This window comes from Strongylocentrotus purpuratus, unplaced genomic scaffold, assembly GCF_000002235.5.
Source record: "Strongylocentrotus purpuratus isolate Spur 01 unplaced genomic scaffold, Spur_5.0 spur5_scaffold_3, whole genome shotgun sequence".
NCBI lineage: Eukaryota > Metazoa > Echinodermata > Echinoidea > Camarodonta > Strongylocentrotidae > Strongylocentrotus > Strongylocentrotus purpuratus.
Window position 1 is genome coordinate 28,591,398 of NW_022145609.1, and position 23,790 is coordinate 28,615,187.

At 35.1% G+C, this 23,790-nt stretch overlaps 2 protein-coding genes across 3 annotated transcripts; both read left to right on the forward strand.

Moving 5' to 3' along the window:
• Positions 1–1,154: 1,154 nt before the first annotated feature.
• LOC591784 (phospholipase A2 AP-PLA2-I) lies at positions 1,155–10,296 on the forward strand. The gene is made up of 5 exons (XM_030996972.1): positions 1,155–1,285; positions 6,413–6,466; positions 7,736–7,901; positions 9,173–9,306; positions 9,934–10,296. Exons 1-5 carry the CDS (start codon positions 1,231–1,233, stop codon positions 10,269–10,271), a joined length of 747 nt encoding a protein of 248 aa, XP_030852832.1. The 5' UTR covers positions 1,155–1,230; the 3' UTR covers positions 10,272–10,296.
• Positions 10,297–13,686: 3,390 nt separating this feature from the next.
• Positions 13,687–21,877, forward strand: LOC591822 (plasminogen receptor (KT)-like). Of its 2 annotated transcripts, none has more exons than XM_030996560.1 (5): positions 13,687–13,776; positions 15,351–15,461; positions 17,504–17,634; positions 19,396–19,502; positions 20,507–21,877. In XM_030996560.1, the coding sequence occupies exons 2-5, from the start codon at positions 15,381–15,383 to the stop codon at positions 20,617–20,619; spliced, it is 432 nt and encodes a 143-aa protein (XP_030852420.1). In that variant the 5' UTR covers positions 13,687–13,776; positions 15,351–15,380; the 3' UTR covers positions 20,620–21,877. The 2 variants fall into 2 exon arrangements, with proteins under 2 accessions (XP_030852420.1, XP_030852421.1); XM_030996561.1 differs by having other exon boundaries at positions 13,694–13,776; positions 15,355–15,461.
• The last annotated feature ends 1,913 nt before the right edge of the window (positions 21,878–23,790 follow it).

Consider the following 23,790-nt stretch of genomic DNA (forward strand, 5'->3'; position numbering starts at 1 on the left):
TAATCCCTCCTGTAAACTATGGCAGATAAGCTTTAAAACTGAATTGGATCCATGATTGATATCAGGTTTGGCCAAATCTTCTCTCATGATGGAGCTAGATATTCAATGTTGACGTGATCTACACTAATTCACATTTCATCTTTAACAAATAATTCAAAAACATATATCATAAATAGATAAACAAAATATCTATCCATTTTTCGATGATTAAAATTTTCACACCTCTACCTTTTGTTAAACTTCAAATGTGCATATTTCCTAACTTTAATAACCTAAAGGGAAACAAAAACTTTCTCGCTCTATGCTTTGTAAATTATATAACAATCATACTGTAATTCAATTATAATCATGTATGGAAATTAAAGCCCTTTTAAAGTGTTGGGAGCCCTAAATTCGCCAAACATTTGTATGGCAAAATTCCACTTAAATTGTATCATAATGTGACACACTTCTGCAAAGATCCCCCCCCCCCCAAAAAAAAAAAAAAAAAAAATGTTTTTGAAGACAAATATTGATAAAAGTGGAATACACAATTATGGTTTTCTTTTGTACGCAGAAAACATAAATTTTGTATTCTTTCATCAATATTGGACTTCAAACACAATTGTTTTGAAAATCCTTGCCGAAATGTATCTTAAATGACATCATCTTTCACATTATGATATAATTTAAGTGCAATTTTGCCATCAACTTTTTTGGGGCTCCCAGCACTTAAGAGGGGCTTTAAGCAAAAAAAAAAGACATAAAATAACGCGTTTATATCATGTACGTGGCGAATAAACACTAGTATATTGTTCTCATTGCAAAGAGCCCCCCCCCACCCTTCCTATTACAAAAAATGTATTTAAATTTAATTTACACTCCATGTAAAAACATTAGGTTTGAGAGTGAACTTATGAGGATAGTCAAAGTGCCTTACGTCATTAAACCTTAAACGTAAAAGAAATCTAAATTTGGACGAAAAAATCAAACCTCTCCCTAAAAATTGAACCCCTGAACGTCAGCATTTTCCCCTTACATTTCCGTATCAGCATTACAGCCTCTTGTTGCTTAGCAACGACCGACCAATCAAAGGTGACATCATGAGCCCCCTATGAGGAGACACTCATTCAATTAGCTACTTTCTAAACTGAACTTCTAATGAGTCAGTTTGGGGGTATTATAAATGAAGGTCTGTTAGTGATTCAAGACAGTCTTTCTGATTTCATGTTGTGAGTAAGAACAACTATCATGGCTTGTACAAAAAAATGGGCAGTGTTTGCTGTATTCGTGTCTGTCATTGTTGGTAAGTATATTATATTGAGTCTAAAGTATTCATACTCTATATAATTTCATGTTATAAGTGTATTGTTTCAGGTATTGAGCCTTTAATGTTTAGCTTCATACATGTCTTCGTGTATTCGTTGACGTTCTTATATCTATTTTGTATTGGTTATAAGGCATGCTCGACACAAGCGAGACCTTTGTTTTTTAGGATTGATGCCTTCTTTCTTAGGTTGAAACTGTTAATGTGCTCTTAAAACTGTTTGTAAGTCATTACATATGCATACTTAAGTACTTTAAGATGACCACAACAAAAATGGAAGAAAATGAATGTTGAAAATTGAAATTTGAACTAATATCATCAGTATTTTCAGCGTCTGTGAATAATTTGTAAAGCCCTTTATCATGTTTTTTTTTTTGTGTGTGGGGTTTTATAATAATGTATATACATAATTATATCAGGGCGGGTGGGTGAGTATTCGTTAGGTGTTTTTGTTTCTCCTTTTTTTTCTTCATATTGGAATAAGAGTAATATTGATATGAGAATATTGTGATGCCTCGTTTTGCGACTTTTAATGGTAGTAATTGTGCATGTGATCATGATCATGATGATATAATATATATTGTTTTGTTTTATACAAGCATTCCATTTCCACGTGGATTGTAGTATAAATACATGTACGAATTGTAAAGAATATTGTTGAGAAATAATATTTGGAGTAAAATTATTGCTCTAAGGTAAAACCTAGTAATGAATCATGCAGCCATTATATAGATTCTTATTTCATTATCAACGAACAATCTACTCCCCCTTTCTCTAGTATTCAGTTGTAATAAGACCTCAACTTTCCGATTTAATTTTTTTTCAAACGATTTGTGACAATAATTTTTATTTAGCATGAGTCGAACTTTGCGGTATATACACTTTAAAAGTTAAATGCAGATTTCAATTCCTTACTCAATTTGATTTGGAGCAATAATAATCATTAAAAAAAAACGAATATGATGTTAAAGAAATAAAGTAACTCATTTTAATTTCCCAAAATATTCTGTTCATATTTATTTCATATTTGTGGTTCCACAGTTTTGTTGTTAAAGAGGTATGCAAATATTTTAAAAACCAGGTTGAGTGATTAATTTTACGACAAGGATATTTCCGTCTAACTCTCATGCTGAGTGCTGATGACCGACCCAAAGCCATAAATAGAGTTACTGAACTTATTTTAATTGATGTATTTGACTCACAGCAGTATATCATGTCAGTCATCTTTAAACTAGACACAAAATCTGTTAAGGAATCTCATAATAAGATAATGGGGAAATTCAAATAATTTGGGTTGATGTAATTGCGATTTTTTTTAATTTTTTTTTTTAATTTGATTTTATTCATTTTCCACTCAAATACCCACAAATTAAATGACATATATAAACCATACAGTAATACAATATATAATAGAACAAATGAATTATACAAGTAACGAAATACTGACAAGTATGTTCGTAATCAAGTTTACAGAGTACATTTAAGTTTGCTATTAGTCCTAAGAAGGAATTCGATGAGGATTTGTTGATGCCCGGTGTATAATTATTGTCAATGCTTGAAATGTTTATTCAGTTACAGCATCTTTACAAAATACTTTTTGATTATTCTAAAGATATACCGCGGATTGGACTTATTGTTCTAAGAATGTTGATATAATCATTTTTTTTACGAAATGAAAGAACCATCTCCTCTATTCACTCTGCATTCAAGGACAATTGAAAACAGAAGCACGCTTCTTTTAGGGGGAATCTGTTATATTTGTAATGTTAATGCCAAACTTCTTCAGAGGAGTATGAAAGTTTCCTTTTTCTCTGCTTGTAGTGGATATTCATTACCAAAGTTACATTAAACATTCAGATAAAGTATATTTTTAGTTTCTTGGATCCTTCAAGGTAAATGTTGTTAGGATGCCAAACGAATAGAGGCCACAGGGGCCTGGATAGGGGTAATGATTAACTTCCGTGTATTGTTATGAAACAGATGTTACTTTACATGAGTTTAATTTTACAAGCTGTCTTAAAATACAATGAACTTCGTTTGATTAATCACCAGGTTGTATATCTGCTGTGAATATTCAAAGAGAGTCTCAGGGATAGGCTATTACCAAGGACATGCCATGCTATCTATAACTCATCACAATTAATTAAATTAAGTTGGCTCGCCATCTATCACTAAGAGGGGGTGCTATGGGGTCACGTTATGTTCCACCTTTACAAACAGAACGACTATTGCAAACCAAATGAATATTTTACTGTTAGATATCATAGATATTCAATACCGTGATTTAGAATAAATGAAAATTGAGATTTCACTTCATTTTGATTTGATGATCAAAATAAGTTTTTAAAAACAAGCTTATAGTCTTTATTTAGACCAAGGTTAGGTATGTTGTGTTTATTTTGTATTTTTTCAGAGATGTAGTCCCATGCCATGTTGCATAAGAACAATGGATTTTAAAATATTCAAACTTTCACTGACTTGTTTAGATGAGCAATAATGGCGAGTTTAAAAAAATTGAATGATCCAAGATGAAGTTGTACCGAGGATATCAATTATACATGCACATAAGAGACCGTTTTAAATTACTCTTTCAAAGCCGATCATAAAGATAATAATTCATAAAATTTGATTTTGAAACACTCGTTGTGTTGAAATATCTAAAAAAAAATGAAATTGGATATGTGGATAGATCTAACAGACAGATGAGATAGCATGTGTCTGATTAGTCAGATAGTCGAGGTAGATTGGTCATCCCATGCGGGGTTGTCTTAGGAAACCATGACGAGGCCATATATAAAACTGACAAGAGCAAAAATAACGAACCATTCGATACGTTGGACATATGAATATGATGTACATGCATCTATAAAAGGGAGATAAATTATAGATGAGAAAATAGAAGGAACGGGTAAAATAAACTGTATTTTTCAAATAGGCCCGTTTTAAGAGTGTGCAGGCTGATAACATAATTAAAAAGTACGATTCGACCTTTGCAACAAGTTGAAAGATCTAAACGCATAAATAGCAGAGACTTTATTGATGAACATATACAAAAAGTTGGATAGATACGAAAGAAAGTTCTGAAAGTTTGAAAAATGATTAGACGTATTACGGAAAATATCAAATTGGGAAATTGGTCATTCGAATGTGGCGTGTTATTAGGAATTTTGTTTTCGAAAAAAAAAGTCTATTCAATTTCTCTACGAGGAATAAACCATAGGCGCCGGAAGTGGGAGGGGGGGGGGGCAAAACGCATTTTTGCCCCCCCCCCTCCTGGATGCTCATCTGACAGTAGTTAAATATTGAAACCTTTGAGCTTCCGGGGGCTCTGTCCCCTGGATCACATCAATAGCCTTAAAGAGGGCCCCTGGATGCTCATCTAACCGTAATTAAATACCTGAAACCCTTGAGCTTCCGGGGGGGGGAGGGGCTCTGCTCCCTGGATTCTCTGCCAATTAGTGACCTGCCAGTGTCACAAATAAGGTATCTTAATATGCTCATCTGACCGTAATTTAATACCTAAAAACCCTGGGCTTCCGGGGCTCAGCCCCTTGACCCCCTGCCGAGGCTCATGCCCTGGACCCCACTCCAATTTACGCTCTACCTGATCGTTATTACTCCACTTTGAAAAACGTTCCGCGGGGCTTCATTTAACGTATAAGAGTGGTGGGGATGCAGATTTTTTTTCTGCCCCTCTTCTAAACGTTTTTGCTCATTACGTCACTGCCCCTAGAAGGTGAGCCCCTGAAATGTTCCCCCCCCCCAACTGCTTCCGACGCGTCTGTTAAAACGACATGTTATTATAAATATTCTGCTCAGCAGTGAAAGTTTTAAAAACTTATTACTATTTCACGCACTTTGTATGTTGGAGCAAAATGAAGAGTCGTTTGAGATTACGTCACAGTGAAGCTTTTAAGTACTTCATCAGTGCGATATTTCATTTTGTTTATCCAAATAAATCGATTTTATTCAAACTCTCACCAATCTCTTTCTTCTTTTTTGTTGTTGGTTATACATGAGCATTATGTAACTTCAGAAATGTTCACAAGCAAATATCAAGATTGGTATAACTGTGATTTTCAAACCTTCAATTTACAAAATATTTTATTATGAAAGAAACTCGTATTAATAAAAGGAAATCTAGATACACCCCACCCCTCCCCCCCCCCCCCCATCTCGCAGACGTCAAGGCCATCGCCCAATTGTATAGTAAAGAGATGTTACTATTTATTATCAGACAGTTCACAGAGTGTGTTGTGAGGTAGAGAGAGAGAGAGAGGGGGGAGAGTGAGAGACAGACAAACAGACAGAGAGAGAGAGAGAGAGAGAGAGAGAGAGAGAGGGGTGGAGATCGAAGCGATGAGACATCAAGGGACGGGGTTGAGAGACCGAGAGACAATTAGGGGGTGAATATAAATCTCAGCACATAATTGTGAGACACATTCTCGCGTTATAATCCTATTAATGAAATATTACGTAATCCCAGGAAGTTATCACATTTCCTCTTGGCAGCCTACTATACCCCAGTTATATACTACCTGGAAACTGTATGACAGTCACAGTGAGTCAACCGTATGATGGGGCAAGCGCCCCCCCCCCCCACCATGCACCCCCCCTCTCTCTCTCTCTCTCTCTCTCTCTCTATCTCTCTATCTATCTGTCTTCTTCTCCCTCTCTCTCTCCTCCTCTATCCCTCTCACCCTCTCCCTGTCTCTCTGTCTCTCTGTCTCTCTCTCTGTCTATCTCTCTCCCTATCTATCTTTCTCCCCCCCCCTCACTCTGTCTGTCCTCACCCTCCATCCCTCCTTCCTTTCTTTCCTCTCTCTCTCTCTCTCTCTCTCTCTCTCTCTCCCTATCTATCTTTCTCCCCCTCCCCTCACTCTGTCTGTCCTCACCCTCCATCCCTCCTTCCTTTCTTTCCTCTCTCTCCCTGTCCCCTCCCCTCTCTCTCTCTCCTCAGGGTGATTTCCAAATCCCAGTTCTTGCTATAGCTTGTGGAGCCCCTTGTGCCAAAATATTACACTCATTTAATTATCATTCTTAACTTCTTAAGTCAGAAATCTCAAAGCTTATCAATTAAAACTTTTGTTTTCTTTCTTTCTACAGTGGTTGCCATAGTGGTACCCATAGCAGTCTTTAGAAATGCTGGCCAAACGAAGGGTAAGTTAAAGAAAGACTCACGAGTTTTGAATTTCCTGGACATACTTATGTCATCCCAAGGGAGTATTTATTCTACTTATTTTAGTTGTGTATAATTGTATATATATTTACTTATCTATATATTTATTTATTTATTTATTCATTTATTCATTTATTCATTTATTTATCAATTAATTAATACATTCATTTATTCATTTTCTTTCTTTAAAAGAAACATATCTATCTATCTATACTGTTGGTCATAATGGTGGAATAATTATTTTTACCCCAGTTTAGGGAAGGATTTAAAAAAATTATTTATTTCTAATAGATCTAGATAATGGCATACATTCTCATATTTTATTGAATATTAATTTGCGAGTGTTTGTTTTGCGTGACTGCTAAATCATATGTGTGCTACTATGCTAATCAGCTAGGGAACCTACGTCCTTAAGTCATAATTGACAGTAATGAGGATTAATGCCTCACAAAAGGGCACTAATATATAGCTGATCGACACGATTTTTATCCTGGGGCTTCACAGTAACAAGGCCATTGCTTAGCCCCTGAATCATGACTGTACGCAGTGTTTGCTAGGGTACGTGGCCCCTTCCACAAATCCCCCAAAACGAAGAAAATGCAATAAATTGTCAAAAATTCATTGCATTTCCCCCGGCCCCCAACAGGAAAAATTCCTCTGTATGGCCATGCCTTGAACCATAATGCATGGCCCTACAGACGAATTTTTCCTGTTGGGGGCCGGGGGAAAAAGCAATGAACTTTTGACAATTTATTGCATTTTCTTCGTTTTGGGGGATTTGTGGAAGGGGCCACGTACCCTAGCAAACACTACGTACAGTCATGATTCAGGGGCTAAGCAATGGCCTTGTTACTGTGAAGCCTCAGGATAAAAATCGTGTCGATCAGCTATATATTAGTGCCCTTTTGTGAGGCATTAATCCTCATTACTGTCAATTATGACTTAAGGACGTAGGTCCCTTAGCTGATTAGCATAGTAGCACAGATATGATTAAGCAGTCACGCAAAACAAACATTCGCAAATTAATATTCAATAAAATCTGAGAATCTATGCCATTATCTAGATCTATTAGAAATAAATAATTTTTAAAAATCCTTCCCTAAACTGGGGTAAAAATAAATATTCCACCATTATGACCAACAGTGTATATATCTATCTAAGCTCGGATATCATTCATGAACGCGCAAACCCACAGAAATATATAGTTGCTCATACTTTCTTATCTGTCTCCTTATTCACCATGGTAACAGGCAACTCGCTAGAAGGCGGTTCTATGGCACCAAATGAGATGTTTCTACAGTTTGCCGCTATGATACAATGCACAACCAAGAAAAATCCAATTCAATACCAAGGATATGGATGTCATTGTGGGTTCCTCAACGGTGGTAGTGCTAAACCAGTCGATGCTACTGATCAGTAAGTTATAAAACGCATAGATCCGGTCCTGTTTCACAAAACTTGTCATCAGTGACAAATGACAGTTTTTGATATAAGCTAGTGAAATCCTTGCTTCTGATTGGTTATCTGAGAACGGAGGGGTGTTTCACAAAGCCTTTTTAAAATGAAAAACGACAAAAATCAGTGACAAATCTGCTGATAACCAATCAGAAGCAAGACTTCCACTAGCTTATAACAAAAACTGTCATTTGTTACTGATGACAAGTCTTGTGAAACACCCCCTGACTTCATATAAATAACGAATGCTAAAATTCTGTGACAATTTTGCTCTCAGTCAATCGAATGCAATGATTTCAGAAGCTAATAAAGGTTATTGTAATTTGTTATTGGTAACCAGTTTTATGAAACTGGCCCCTGACTCTAATTTCCCTAGTACTAGCCTGCCAAGTATTAAATGTCTTTATCTTCGCCCGCAACAATCGGACAATCCTACACAATTATCTTATTTCTATTAAGTATAACTATATACAAATAATAGAATCATCTAGTCTACTATGTTTGAAAGAGGTTTTAATAATGTTTTCCATAACAAGAAGATAAAGAAAGGAAAGCTTCTCATTCAAAATATAATATTTGACAACTGTCATAGTTTTCAAGAAGTTTATTGTTTGTGATGAATGACTTTTATGTTTTTGGAAACAATGATTTGAATAAATGTTTATGTGCGCAAAAGATATTAATATGCTTTGTCAAATTCAATTTCGTACAATAACCTGCATTACTAGAAAAATAATATTTTTTTTAGTCCTTATAAGCAATTTTGTTTGATGCAATTTCAGAAATTGCATTCATAAGAAATATGATTTTCCAAAAAAAAAAATCACGACTCATAAATGTTAGAGGACGTAATAGATGCCGTAGAATGTGACATAGTCGAGTGGTACTAAACACTTGACAGGAGATACAAAGGTCATGGGTCGAAGCCCCGTTGCGCCACCAGTGTCCTTTACCAAGACATTAATCTACCATTGCAACTCTCCACCCAGGCATGGGTACCGTTAGCAAAGAATTCCCTGAATGATATGAGTCTGTATCGTAGCCACTATATACAGTTAGAGACGAGATCATTCAATCGCCTCAAGTAGGCTCTAAGTAAATTATAGCAGTATGAAATACGCTGCGATGTTATCAAAAATGATTATATTGTGAAAGGGCTGATTTGTTTTACAAACTGTAGAATAATATCATCCTCAAGGTAAACGTTGACGCTATTTTTTGTATACCTGCAGATGCTGTATGGATCACGATAGATGTCTAAAAGAACTGGAAACAACTGGAGTATGTACCAAACATGCTTTCATTACCACTTACGCAGTCGAGATGAAAGGATGTGGAAAGAAAAAGGCAGCAAACATAACATGCAGTAAGTACTATTAAGATTCGGCTTATGAGTTCATTTACCTTTTATTTACTTATTTATTTATTCATGATTTCTTTCAACAGGGTAGTTTCATTCAATTCCACTTGAAGCCAGTGGACTTGCTTTTTAAGAAAGCCCTGCTGAATTTGTCTCTTATCCTCAGGCGAGGTTTTTATTTTCATAATTTTAATACATATTTACATTAATAACTCAATGAATGAGTGAAACATAGCATATGCTAATAATTCAACAATTTAATTCAACAATTCTTCCAGCCCTGCCGAAAACATAACAGTAAAAACATAAATATAATAATACAATCCTTAACAATTGCATACGTACGTGTGAAATATCAAAATAAATATATATATCTTTTAAAAATAATTATACAATATTTATTGTCATTTTATTTATTTTTTTTAAACAAAACCATGCCTAAATCCATGCCTCCATTTTGAATAATCTTATACTAGTGAAAGGGGCTTGCGCCCCACCGCCCCCTGGTTCCACCGATGTAGGCCTATTGTACTGTCCTATTTGATTGTTGTTTTAATTTCTGAATAAATTACCATTATTATTGTCAATGATAAAGAAATAAAGGTGAATTTAAATTTCAAAATTCCTTTACAGAACCTCAAGCCGATTACAGTCCTTTGGAGGCGACGTTTGCTTTTGGTAAGGTCGACTGCGCTGAGTCATTGTGTCGATGTGATAGAGACGCCGCCGTCTGCTTCAGTCAGAATCCATTCCAGAACCGCTACAAGATGGGTAGGAAACGTAAATCGGCTTGTAAGGCTGGACCAGAGACAGGTCCAGGAACAGGACCAGGAACAGGACCAGGAACAGGACCAACGGCTGGTCTACCAACCAGTACGGATAAACCAATGTTACAGACGACTGTATTTCAACCACCAGTACAAGAGACTGGGAGACCAGCTCCCATCTACCGTATACAGGGGCGGATCTAGCTTTTTGACAAGGGAGTGGGGGGGGGGGGGGTGGGTTAACCCAGTGGCGGATCCAGGATTTTCTAAAATCGCGCCGTTTTACTTCTTTCTTCTTCTTTTTCCCCCTCTCCCCCTTTTTTTCTTCACTTGGCCCCTGCGCATATAGCATAGAATAACTTTTATATAACATGCATATAATAGATGTTCATTGTATGAAATGAAAGGACCTAGTTTCATTTGGTCATTTATATCAATATCTTTGCCTAGTTTCTTTGAAAAGATATACATGTATATACAGGATATATGTCTTTCATTGATAATATTATTCAGAATTCAATGGAATTAATGTTCATTAGCAGAAAACACACAGCGGCGGAGGGAGGGCCAAATTTAAGAACCCTGATTTGAGTACTTTTCAGATAGTTTTGAGAAGAAAAAAATAGTATTTTAAGCAAAACTCATTTATTGGTTACATTGTCATCATAATGGAAATGGACAAGTATTGAAACATAATAAAGTGAACGATCTAGAGTAAACAATAAATGTATATTCTTATTCGCTTGTTTCAGTTGTCAATAAACAATTTTATACGAGAAAAGGAGTATTTAATGAAGTTATTCAGTGTATTACATGTTACTGCAAGATATCTTACCCGAGATGAATCTAAACAGTGTTTATGAAAATAAACGTCATGACGATGATGATGATTCTGAATCTGATGACGATGATAGTGATGATGGTGGTGATGATGATGATGAAGTTGATGATCGAATGATGCTAATGATGATGATAATGATGATGGTGATGATAATGACGATTATGGTGATAATGATGATGATGATGATGATGATGATGATGATGATGAGGATGATGATAACGATGATGATAACGATGATGATGACGATGATAGTGATGACCAAGATGATGATCGAATGATGCTTATGATGATGATAATGATGATGGTGAAGATGATGATGATGATGATAATGATAATGATGATGGTGACGATGACGACAATTATGATGATGATGGTGATGATGAAGATCGATGGTGATCGAATGATAATGATTATGGTGATGATAATGATGAAAAAGATGATGGCGATGATGATGACGACTATTATGATAATGATGGTGATGATGATGACGACGATTATTATGTATATATATATATATATATATATAGATATATATATATATATATATATATATATATATATATATATATATATTGCGCCCGTCTATCTAGTAAACTTATTCCGAGGCAGAAATAAAGGTCCCACATTGGCACTGGTCATTGTGGGAGGATAAGTCTATTATACTCTACCCCCCCCCCCGCGCTTTCTCCTCACCCCCCCCCCCCTCTCTCTCTCTCTCTCTCTCTCTCTCTCTCTCTCTCTCTCTGTATTTCTCTCTCTCTCTCTCTCTCTCTCTCTCTCTCTCTCCCTATCTTCTTTTTATTTTTTTAAATAATTTAATTGGAGAGACATGTGCCCCCATTGTAATTCACTGCATCGTTCACTCAGACCTTATGAAATAGAAATGCATGCACAAGCCTGTCTCAAACTTGAACAAATCGCCAAATGAAACAAAAAGTCCATGATTAAAGTGTTTAAAGACCGTCAATATGCCAGAAGGGATTAGACCAGACAGCAAGGTCACTGACAGGTGGCTATCTCATTAACTCAGCTCTCAACTAACATAAGAAAAAGAGGATCATGGGGGACCAACAGGTGCCGATTGGGGAAGTTTTCTATATAGAGGGAGCAAGTAGCTACAAGTAGGACAGTGGGGCTTAAAACATAGAAATCACGGTTTGATGACCCCCTACTTTATAACTGCAATGTAACATTCGATGTGATGGTTGTTAGTTTGTATTAATGATCAAACTATGCAAACAACAGCCCAGAGGTGGCGGAGCGACTTTCAAAGTGGGGGGGGGGGGGGGGGGCACCAACAAATAAGAGCACTTTCTGGAGAAAAAAAAGGAACCTTCACAGGGAAATCCTCAACGCAAAAATATTATTGGTATATTATATAACCCTATATGGTGATTAAATTATCAGGGATGATATCAATATTTGTTTCTCTTTTTAAATCATATAAGATATTGCTTAAGCATCATACTTTGCATTTGGGTATGATAGTCTGAAAATTCATTTGCGAGCGAGGAAAATTTTGTGAGGATTTGTGAGATCGCAGTGCGAAAAATTACATCTTATAAAGAGGAAAAACCAAATCCTAATGGGGTTATAAGCACATTCTTATAACGGAAGACTAAAAGACCTTTGATAAGTTACATAATTATAACATCTAGGCTATAACTACGAGCGAGCGTAGCGAGCGATCTTGGGGGTGGGGGGGGGGGACTCTAGTCGCATGAAATTAGGGGCACATTTAATGATGAGAGGAAAAGGGGACACTTATCGAAAGGGTTAAGACACTTATTAGAAAAGAAAAGGACCACGTGTGAAAGTACAAAGGCTTTTTATCAGAGGTGAAATGACGAAAAGGGATTTTATAAGAATGGGAAATGGGCATTTGTCGACGGAAAAGAGGCACTCATCAGATTTTGATAGGGACACTTATAGGAAGTGAAAAGGGGCATTTATGAAAAAGGGATAGGTTCCTTATAAGAAAGGAAAAAAGGGCACCGATCAGATTTTAATAGGGGCATTTATCGGAGGTGAAAGGGGGCTTTTATGAGAATGGGGTAGTGGCTCTTATTAAAAAGAAACGGGGCACTAATCAAAGATGAAAAGGGGTAAGTATGAGAAGGGGAAGGGGCACTTATACGAAGGAAAAGGAGCATTTATTGGAAGGGAGAATGGGGGATGTGTCAAAATAAAAGGGGCATTTATATAAGATGACAAGAGCACTTATAAGGTGGGGAAGGGGCACTTCTTGTACCTGAAAAGGGGAACTTACTAGAGATTTTAAAAAGGTATTTATACCAATGGAAAATGTGAACTTGTTTAAGGATATAAACAATAAAAGGGGCACTTATCAGAGGTGGAAAGGGGAAGGGGCATTTTTAAACATTAATAGGGGCACTTATCAAAGTAAAAGGGGCACTTTTGGGGTACTTGAAAAAGTTGGGGTACTGTGCCGCCTCTGTAATGGCCCTTATAATTATTAGATATATATATATATGTCTTTCTGTGTAATAATAATATCAAGATAGGTACATGTATTATTTTTATTTTAGAGTTTGCTCACGCCCATTTATTGTAGTGTAGCCTTTAATCGAGGAGTTAGGAGAGGTTCAATCTTCTATATTTGAAGATAAAAAATGAAGGTGGGGCATATTATCAGGCATTTATTTTGTTAGTTCACTCTGAAATGAATTAAAAAAAAAACTTGATTAGTGTTTTCTTATTCACTCTAATAATTCTCTGGGGATCTTGTTAAGTTGCCAACTAACATAACATCTAAATAAGCAGAGTATTCTATGGAGTCTACATGTTTTAGCTTGCACACTCGAGATTAACGAAGCGAAGCTTGAAGTTGATGCATTTTCATTTGAAGTAAGTTTTAATTTTCCTTTGATAATGAGCTAGATCAATCTTCATTAATAATAATGTGATATATGACATAATGCGTAGTAAGTAAATTTAGAGTTAAATTTTCTACTGTAGCGATTATACTGCACTAGATCTATATCTATCTTACCTTTTCGATTCTCAGATGTCTTGACAGAACAGGCAGTACAATGGTCGCTGAGAAGGCAGCGGCTACTGAATGTCAGTCTCGCCTGTTCCATGCCGTGCCACTGTCGATGGAGCGCCGCTGGAACTGAAGTCCAGCTAGACTCACACATAGCTGCATTACTATCCTGGCTGTGTATAAAAACTGTTCCATTGATTCTCAACATTTCAAACACCACTGTACTATCGGTACTTTAGTGACAACTAATGACACCTAAATAGCAGTAAAATATAATCTTTTCAACTTATCGATGCTACTTGTTAGAAGGAATATTTTGAAAATTCAAATTGTGAGTCTACTGTCAAACTTGCCGATCAGCCTCATCGTATTCATTGTGTGCATTAGTGTGCAATTGTGTGTATTGTGTGTAATTTTTGCCTTTCAGCACGTAGTACAGCACTAGAGGTCCATACACAAAGTCTCTATGCTTTGCTGGAGTGGCTAGACTCGGCTTCACTATTGTTAGAAGACTGAAACTTTGTCGTTATTAAAGGGGCATATGTTCCCCGTATTGTACTGGTTTGTACCATCTTTGTGACCGACTGAATGCTGATTTTTATTTATCTATTCATATTTATATTGTTGTATTGGGCCTTCCTCACCATTATAATAATTTTTAAATATTACATGTCGACTATCACCTTTAATAGAAGTTATACTTTCGATTTTTCTAATGTATAACGTATGCCTTCTTACTTGTAAGTTTTGATTATATATGTAATTATTTCTATATATGTCTTTATTTCTATTGTCTTCTACATTTGTAAAGCGCATTGAATTACCTTCGGTAATTAAATGCGCTAGATCTATATAAGAGCTAACTATTATTATTATTATTATTATTATTCCAGAGGACTACAAGTTGATAAAAATTTATCTTACATAAGATTTTTACTCTCAGTTACAAGTGTCTCAATATTAATCAGGCCCCAGCATACCTAGTTGATCTACTCCATTTGCACATGCACATTCATGTATTGCACATGATCAGCCAGTAGTAAAACACTTAACGTCCCTCGAGGCTCGAATCAGTAAACAGATTAGGTGATAAGGCCTTTTCCGTTATTGCCCCCACAACCTGGAACTCCTTACCCCCTGTACTTAAGAATTTTCATACTCTCACAGTTTTCAAGAGATGTTTGAAAACACATCTTTTCTAATTTCTTATTTGTTGTAATACATGTACATGTATTCCTCTCTGTTTGTAATTAATGTAAGCTTTGTATGATAATCTTCTCTCTCTGTGTAGGTACTGTAAGTATTTATTTCTTATGCGCTTTGTATATAATGAAAAGATGCTTTATCAATGTAATATATTATTATTATTATTATTACAACTACTATTATTTCATTGTTCTATTTTATTTCATGTATTCTCCAACCTGTACCTTAGCAAGGAAGCTTATATACCTACTACATCACAATGGGGTCAATGATGGCTAAAGCTATGGATCAGAGCTTCCAGAAGAACAAGGAGTTTATGACAGAAATGCAAGTCACAACTGTAAGTTTATAAATTTTGTCATGTTTCTACACGCATAAATCCTGTAAAATTACTTATTTATTAATTTATTCATGGTTTATGTACAATTTGAGATTAGCAGCCGATTTCTGAATTGCAAATTAACAAAAAAAGAAGTCTTGTAAAATTATTTATTCATTAATTTATTCATGGTTTATGTACAATTTGAGATTGGCGGTCGATGTCTGAATTGCAAATTAATGAATAGAAATCTTGTAAAATTATTCATTTATTCATTTATTCATGGTCTATGTACATCTACAATTTGAGATTGGCAGCCGATGTCTGAATTGTAAATTAACAAATAGAAATCTTGTAAAATTATTTATTTATTCATTTTTTCATGGTTTATGTACAATTTGAGATTGGCAGCCGATGTCTGAATTGCAAATTAACGAAGAGAAATCTTGTAAAATTATTTATTTATTCATGGTTTATGTACAATTTGAGATTGGCAGCCAATGTCTGAATTGCAAATTATCAAAGAGAAAATGAACATGCAAACAAAAAATGAATAACAGTCAGAACGTTAATCCAGACGGTAACATTACAATGTAAATGTACTGTCAGCTTCTTGCAAGAAGGCCCTAACTCCAGTTGACAATACACAGCTCTTAAGGCCCTACTATTGGTATTACAAAGTTTTGGTATGGAGTCATGAATTTGGTTCAAATAAACATATAAGAGGCATATGCGATTTTACACTATTAATGATCGTTGTCGTGGTTGAAATCGAGTCTACTAAAGTGATGAAATTGTAAATAATAAACTCTTTATGTTGTATAGTGCCCTCTCAAGTCTGATATTTATTTAGCTTCAGAACAATGTTTTTTTTTTTACTACAATCGACCGATTTGCTATTCCCGTTTGGAAATTATATATCAGAACTGCATATTCTGAGATTTTCATGGTCGCAGCTATCATGGAATGGCCTTAGGTGCTATTTGAAATATTTGAAATTTACCTGGAGCACCGGTAAATTTTTGATTATTCAATTTCTCGAAAGCAGAAGCGTTTTAGGGTCTAAATTTTCTGGTGCTTACATGTAATAAATCCACAGGGGCATCCAAATATATCAACATTTTAAAGAATTACTATCCATCCAACTTTCAAAACTTTGCATTACCTTTGGCTTTAAGGGCAGCTGGCGGTATATTATACAAATATTAAATGCTCTAGATTTCAATATAACAAAATGTATGAACCGATGAAATCCGAATTTCCTAATTGGTGTTACATTTCACAGAGGCGACAGGCCAAGGTTGAATTACAAGCACATTAGGGGTATTCTGTAGGACTATTAATATTTGTTATACAAAGATTCAGGGTATTCGCTGTCTTATGATATTTCTTTGATTTGCACAGTTAATAACGATAATAATGTGGATTTATATATACATGTATATATATATATATAGCGCTTAATACAAAATACTGTCTCTAATCGCTTCACAGATATTATTACCCCGGTCATCGGATTTATTCATGCACAATGTGCACCATCTCCACTCGCCGGGGAGTATTCCTCACATGTTACCCTGAGGGCATAAGGCAATTACTATTTACACAAAGGCTTTCGTCATCCTACCAGGTCCCCAATTCTGTAGATTAATGCCTTGCCCAAAGAAGTATCTTTAAGATAGCTTTGACATCTAGAGGGAGCTTCATCCCCAAGAAATTTAAATTGATTATGCTAAAGCATGCTACATGCTGTACGCCATAGTTTGCACAGCATTGTGAGCATCTGTAAAATGATGCCTGGCTGGAATGCTCCCCAGGGAATGGAGAATGTGCACACATTGTGTGCGGGGGAAACTTGAATCTGATGACCGGGGTAAAAATACATCTTTAAAGCGATTAGAGACATTAGAGACTATTATTAACCACATTTGTTTTATTACCTGACGAAGTGTTGCAGCGGCGCACAAAACGTTGTGATCTTTCAGATCCCTTGTTGACCATACATTGCGAGACAAACAAATATCACTAGCGACATCATTTTTGACACACTTGTTTGTTTCCAGGTACAACGTCAAATCCAGATGCAGAATAAGATGAGACAGCGAGGCATGGCTATGCAGCTTGCTGGATCTAGAGAATTGTTTAATTGGTTAGCTTCATTCTACGGTGTAGTAGCAGTAGCAGGCCTGGCAGGGTAAGGAATTCTTTATAAGGTCTGTTATTATAAGGACAATCCAACCCTTGTAATAATTTCATTGAATGAAAGCAGTAGAATCAGAGAAACAGGATAGCGAAAGTTTGAAATATATCAGACCAAAATTAGAAAAGTTATGAATGTTAGATATATGAGGTCATTACAGCTATGTGAATCTCAAATTGGCAATTTTGTCTGTAGAATGTGACGTAGTGACAGATACTTTTCCGTTTGATGTGTACAGAAATATCACTAATTTCTGTTTTTCTCCCAAGTGCCTTCACCCTTGGGGCACTACTCAAAATATAATAATGATAATATGTATGTTTACCCAGGGTAGCCTAATCAGTATTCATACTGTTCTCCCTGAGGGCCCTGCAATCATATTCTAACCCCGGCTTTAACCAAGCTACTATTAAAAGTGCTCAAGCATTCAGGGAATTTCTTCCTACTGGGTACCCATTTACCTCACCTGGGTAGAGTATGGCAAATGTAGATTAATGTCTTGCCAAAGGACATTAGTGCCGCGGCGGGACTCTAACCGGGAACCGTGCCATCCACAGTCCGGTGACGTATCCACTAGTCCACAACACCTCCACATATATCTTGGAGAGTATAGTATTAGTTTATTACAGGTCCTCTAAAAAGGGAACATCATCCTTTGAGTCATACAATTTTGAAAAATTGAAATGTTAGTCATTTTCTGTGTTTGAACAAAGAAAAGTTTTCTGCCATTTCATCACATAGACATTATCAATTCAGCCAATTTGAAGAGCCCATACCCATAGTGATTGCAACTTTCAAAAATTCATAACTTTCTCATGTTTTGTCCGATTTATTTCAAACTTTCACCAATATGCTTCTCTGATTTTTCTCTTTTCTTCTAGAGTATTTTGCTATCAAGGTTAGATTTCCATTAATATACACCACATTAAATCGCAATGAAAATAACACAGCGAATCATAAATTTATTTTGTACCATAATAGGTCTGATATTACACATCCAGTCTCTTTGAAATAAGTACAGTTAGAAGTTTCAATTAAATTCATTTATTTGTTCAACCATCAACATATATAGTCACTTGAAGTGAATATCAGTATAGTACTTGTTTTAAATGAAGAACCATATATGAACATTTAAGAAAATGGAGCAATTGTCTTATTTATTACTTGTAATTCCTTTAGAAGTGAAATATTATTAGGATTTAGCTGGAAAAAATCAACACCCTTTCCCGTCTCTTTTTCATCCAAGTCACCTGTCTTTTATTATTATTATTATTATTTTTTTTGTTTTTTTGTAATGTAATGTTTCTGTTCTTTGTTACACACAAATACACAGACACTTATGCACTGTTATTAAACATTGAAATGTATGTGAATGATAATACACAAGATCACATATTGTTTCAAATGATGCCACCTGTTGAGAGATGACAAGACAACTATAATACCAGTAACTCTGATACATGCAACTCTACCTTACCACATGCAGCAGGGTATCTACATGTATATATTCATACAGATGTTCGTTAGGGCCCTTCTAAAAAAAAAGCCAAGTATGCGGTTGTTTCGGAGTACCTCGTTGCGCTCTGAAAGTGACTGAGGAAAATTTATGGCAAAGGTAGAGCCTTGCCGAAAACACGGGAAAAATGGAGAGACTTCGCACTATGAATAGCGTCTAAAATGCCGCCACCCCCCTCTCTCTGACATGTTGTGTTTAATGCATAGTTTGTTTGTTTTTATTTATTATTTATAATACAGTGCTGCTAAAGGAAACAAGGCTGCTCTAGTACCTCTGATCCCTCTCACCTTCTTGGTCGGTTATCAATGGGATTATTGCTTCAATACCAAGGTTGAAAGAATAAGAAGTAAGTTAACATTCCTTTCTTAAAATCCTCTTTACAGCATTGTTGTCGGGTCAACTGGTCTTTTGAAGTGTTTATTATTTAAAGAGTTGATATAAAAGATAAACTCCAGTTGAGTTCTGGTAAAAAAAAGAAAATTAATTTTCACAGAATCAAACGAAACTTACACTGAATGTTCGAGATTACAAATAAATGACATGTGCCAAACAATTTTGGAAGAATATGTATACTGGCTGAGTAATGAGCATAGAAAGACAAGGAAATTAAGGTAGTACTAAGCCCCCCCCCCCCCCCCCACCTATGATCTCGGCCGTTTGACTGCTGTCGCCGCGAAAATTTGCATACATGTCAAGTGAAGTGTATAGAATACTATGGTAATTTAATTTTTTTGAAAAATTCACTATTTGCATATTTATGGTAATTTACGCAAATAAGGTCATAAAATTTACATTTTCGCCCATAAATCATACATTATTCATATTTAAGCATTCTTTTTAACTATATATATTTGTTAGACCATTTGGAATAATAATACAAGACAACAAGTTGAAAGAGCCAGGTTATTCCTTATGTTATCTCTTGTTTTGATAATTTCTTATGTATTTCATTGTTTTTTTAACTTATGTATTTTATTGTTTATGTTGTTTTATATTTATCTTTATTTGAAAAATGAGATTTCCATATGTTTTGTACACAAATCACAAAAATTAGCAATTTTCAGGATGACATGCAAAGACGAAAGGACACGTGACTTTGTAATGGTAGGTCCGATTTTCGAAAAATTTCTTTCAAAAGATGCGCAAGACTTGAAAGAAAAAAGTCACAAAATTTCAGTCCAAGATTTTCTTGCGTTAAAAAATTATCGCGAAAAATGTCGAGGGGGGGGGGGGCTTCTAAAGACAGGTCCCTGGAGTGGCAATGTGCCAGGCGCTATAGGCTATAGGCTATAGGCGCAAGGCTCCACTATAATTATAATATTAATAAGATTGTCTTGTTTGTTTTGACAGAGGAAGCTGAGCGTATCCTGAATGAAGAACCATCCATCTTAGCTCTCCCTTGTGGCCTTCCAACCTTTGAGGATATCGAAGCATCTAGGGCGCAGGCATCCAAACAGGAATAACTCTCATAGATCTGCTATTAAAAGCAATCGCTCAAGTGCTCTTCTTCTCTACATGTTCCAAGGGTACGAGAGAGAATTTAAAAGAAATAGATACAGAAATGGTCCCTCATTATGCAATATTGATATGAGAGAGATTTCAGTGAGGTTTATTGACCCATGCTACGTGCTTCTTGAGCAGTATTTGATGGGCAAAGATGCCCACCAATTTTAGCTAATGTAAAGTTTGCTCCTTTAGAGCAGGTACACTATAGTAACTAACTATGAAATGACTAGAACTTATGGTCAAATAACTTCTTCTCCTTTTCTTTTTTAAACAATTGTATAGATTCAATTAAATCACTGATTTAATTGATTTATTACACACAAACGATGAGGACTATAAAATCTGTTATCTGATAACCAAGATAATTACAGTACATTTGGTTGGATTATCAAAATCATCTAAATTCAGTCACTCTAGAAGTGTAGAAATTAAAGTCTCTGACCTGTATTGAAATAAGCAGGTCTCAGGATAATTTATGATGTAAATATTAGTTTTTACTTAATTTGTGAGATATGTCATATTTACTTCCAAAAGAATTGTTAATAATTGTTAATGATATTGTATAATTTGAAGTATCTATCGGATATATTTTATTGTCTTATTGACTGAATGAAATGATAAGTGGACTGCAGTCCCATGTGTGCAGCATCATAGAAAATCATAATCTTGGGCCTGTAACATAAAAAGTTACAATCAATTCTGTCTTCCCAAGATTAATCGTTTCTGATTACTGGTAGTTGTATCTCTTTTAATCAATCGTAACTTTACAGTAAATTTTAAATCAATTTCATGCTCGGGAAAGATTGGATTCTCAAAAGAGCAGGCAATAGAAAACTCTATTGAATATAAACTTTTAAAAACATGAATTTTGTGTTAAAGACTATTGCAGAAACTCCCATTTTTATAGAAAATAATTTCAGATCATAGTAGATTTTATAGATTGATTGATTTGTAACCTGTAAGATCCACCATGAAGCTCATTTATGTGCAGGATATCATTCAAATATTAATTTTCTTGGTTGATAATCATGTCCAAAATTCAAGTATTACTAAAAAATGAAATCTCTAGTGATATTTTGATTAATTACCTAAAATGAATGACAGGAGACGAGGTAATAAAAGATTAAAGGTAAAGACCAGTTATGGTCATGCGATTGCATTGTGAAAGAAACGTTGTGGAATCGATCACAAAAAACTGCAAGGTTCTGGAATCATCAAAATGATAAGAAATATGGCCCAGTCTTGGTAAAGTTACAAGCACTGTACACAGAAAGATGTATATGGGACTATACGCACACATGCACGACACGTGCGTTTATCTCTCACAGACCATGTAGATAAACTAATTTACCAAATATATCAATTAGTGGGCAGTTTCCCGGCAAAATTGTTATCATCATGTATTGGTCAAAACATATTCTTTCACATGATTGGTAATAAAGAGCTTCCATTTCATTTTTTGATATTGGGGCGTTTCCAATACTGGTCTTTACCTTTAAAGTGATTTGATTGAAATAATGTTAGAGGGCCATGTATACTGAACATGTAAGAAATGCTGTCATATTTCAGAATATTTTAACGTGTATATTGTGATAGAATTTAATTTGTATATTTCTACGTGCGGTCGGCATTTATTATGCTGACAAAAAAACAACTCATAGAATTAAACTCTTTGGTGGTGTGAATTAAGGTTTAGACTTTGCAGCTTGTAAATGGTGTATGTTTAGAGTCAGAGTACTAGTAAAGATAGTTTCATTATGACCAAACCATTAGAAATATAATGGTGCTGTACTGTACCCTTGAATCTAAATTGAAGTATGGTGGTTTGAGTATAGAGATCTATTTAGATATAACCTTTGACCTGTTATGTGGTGTGAAATGTGGTTTAGATTTGTTATCAATAAACAGATATTGAATTATTTGACAAACTGTCTAGCCTCTCTCTCATTCTGCACGTCCATGTACTGTGCATTTAAGAAGACTGTGATGTGGGCGTGGAAAATGAATGAAGGTATAAGAGGTGTCCATCTGGGCCCTGTTCCATAAAACTCAATACCATTATCAAGTTACAAGCTACCGTTATAAGCTACTGAATCCTGGCATCTGATTGGCTGAGAACAAATTTGTCAATAGAAATTTAGAAGTTGTTATAGATACCAAGTTTTATGAAACGGACCCCAGATTGAAGACTCCCCTCCAGTCCAATGCTATGTACATTGTGAGAGTGTCCTAAAATATTGCTTTTTATTATTTATTTATAGAACACCATATCAAAGTACATCGTAACATAAGGCCTAATATTTGTATTGAATTGAATTGAATTTATTCACCACTTTCATGAAAACATACAAAAGCAAAGAATACAATAAAATCTTTCTTGCAAACATAGATGAGCCAATACAATGGAAAATACACTAAAGGAAATTACGAAGTGGTTGGATCATCAAAAAATTTACTGAGAAGTATAGGTAGATGATACACACAAAAAAGGGACAAAGAAAATACAATAATACAATCATAATGGTAATTACACACATAAGAAAATGTGGTAGTCAAACTCAAACCTTCTGTATCAGTTGAAGCCTGAAATTATAGATTATGCTTTAAATTGTTTAAACATGCACATTGTTTAAGTTTTGGGGGTTGCCTGTTCTAGGTAGTGGGTCCTTAAAATGGGACTCAAATAATACTATTTGAAAATGAAAAATTATATATTACACGAGTGTCTGCTAAAGTCGTGGTATTATATCTATGATATTGCTCTGAAATATATTACAAACAATATCTGGTAACAGTTTATGATAATATGAATACATAAAAACACAGAGTTGAAATCGTGTAATAATGAAAAATGGCTTGTGGCAAAGAATACGAACTGCTCTTTTTGTAGGAGGAAAGTACGATCAAGTAAATGTTGTTTACAACAACCCCATATAAAGTTACAAGCATATGAGCAGTACAAATAGTATATTTGTAAAGCGCTTGGAGACATTTTGTATTAAGCGCTATATAACAATTAAATATTATTATTATCATTATTACAAATCTTTTCAGAAAGAAATGTGGATTTAGCCTCATGTTTATATTATCCAAGTTTGTTAGAAAGCATGAGTCGGAATAAACTTGAA

Coding starts and splice junctions, on each gene's coding strand:
- LOC591784 (XM_030996972.1), top strand. CDS start 1,231: ATGGCTTGTACAAAAAAATGGGCAGTGTTTGCTGTATTCGTGTCTGTC. Junction 1,286..6,412: donor ATTCGTGTCTGTCATTGTTG/GTAAGTATATTA, acceptor TTCTTTCTACAG/TGGTTGCCATAGTGGTACCC. Junction 6,467..7,735: donor AAATGCTGGCCAAACGAAGG/GTAAGTTAAAGA, acceptor CCATGGTAACAG/GCAACTCGCTAGAAGGCGGT.
- LOC591822 (XM_030996560.1), top strand. CDS start 15,381: ATGGGGTCAATGATGGCTAAAGCTATGGATCAGAGCTTCCAGAAGAAC. Junction 15,462..17,503: donor CAGAAATGCAAGTCACAACT/GTAAGTTTATAA, acceptor GTTTGTTTCCAG/GTACAACGTCAAATCCAGAT. Junction 17,635..19,395: donor GCAGTAGCAGGCCTGGCAGG/GTAAGGAATTCT, acceptor TTTATAATACAG/TGCTGCTAAAGGAAACAAGG.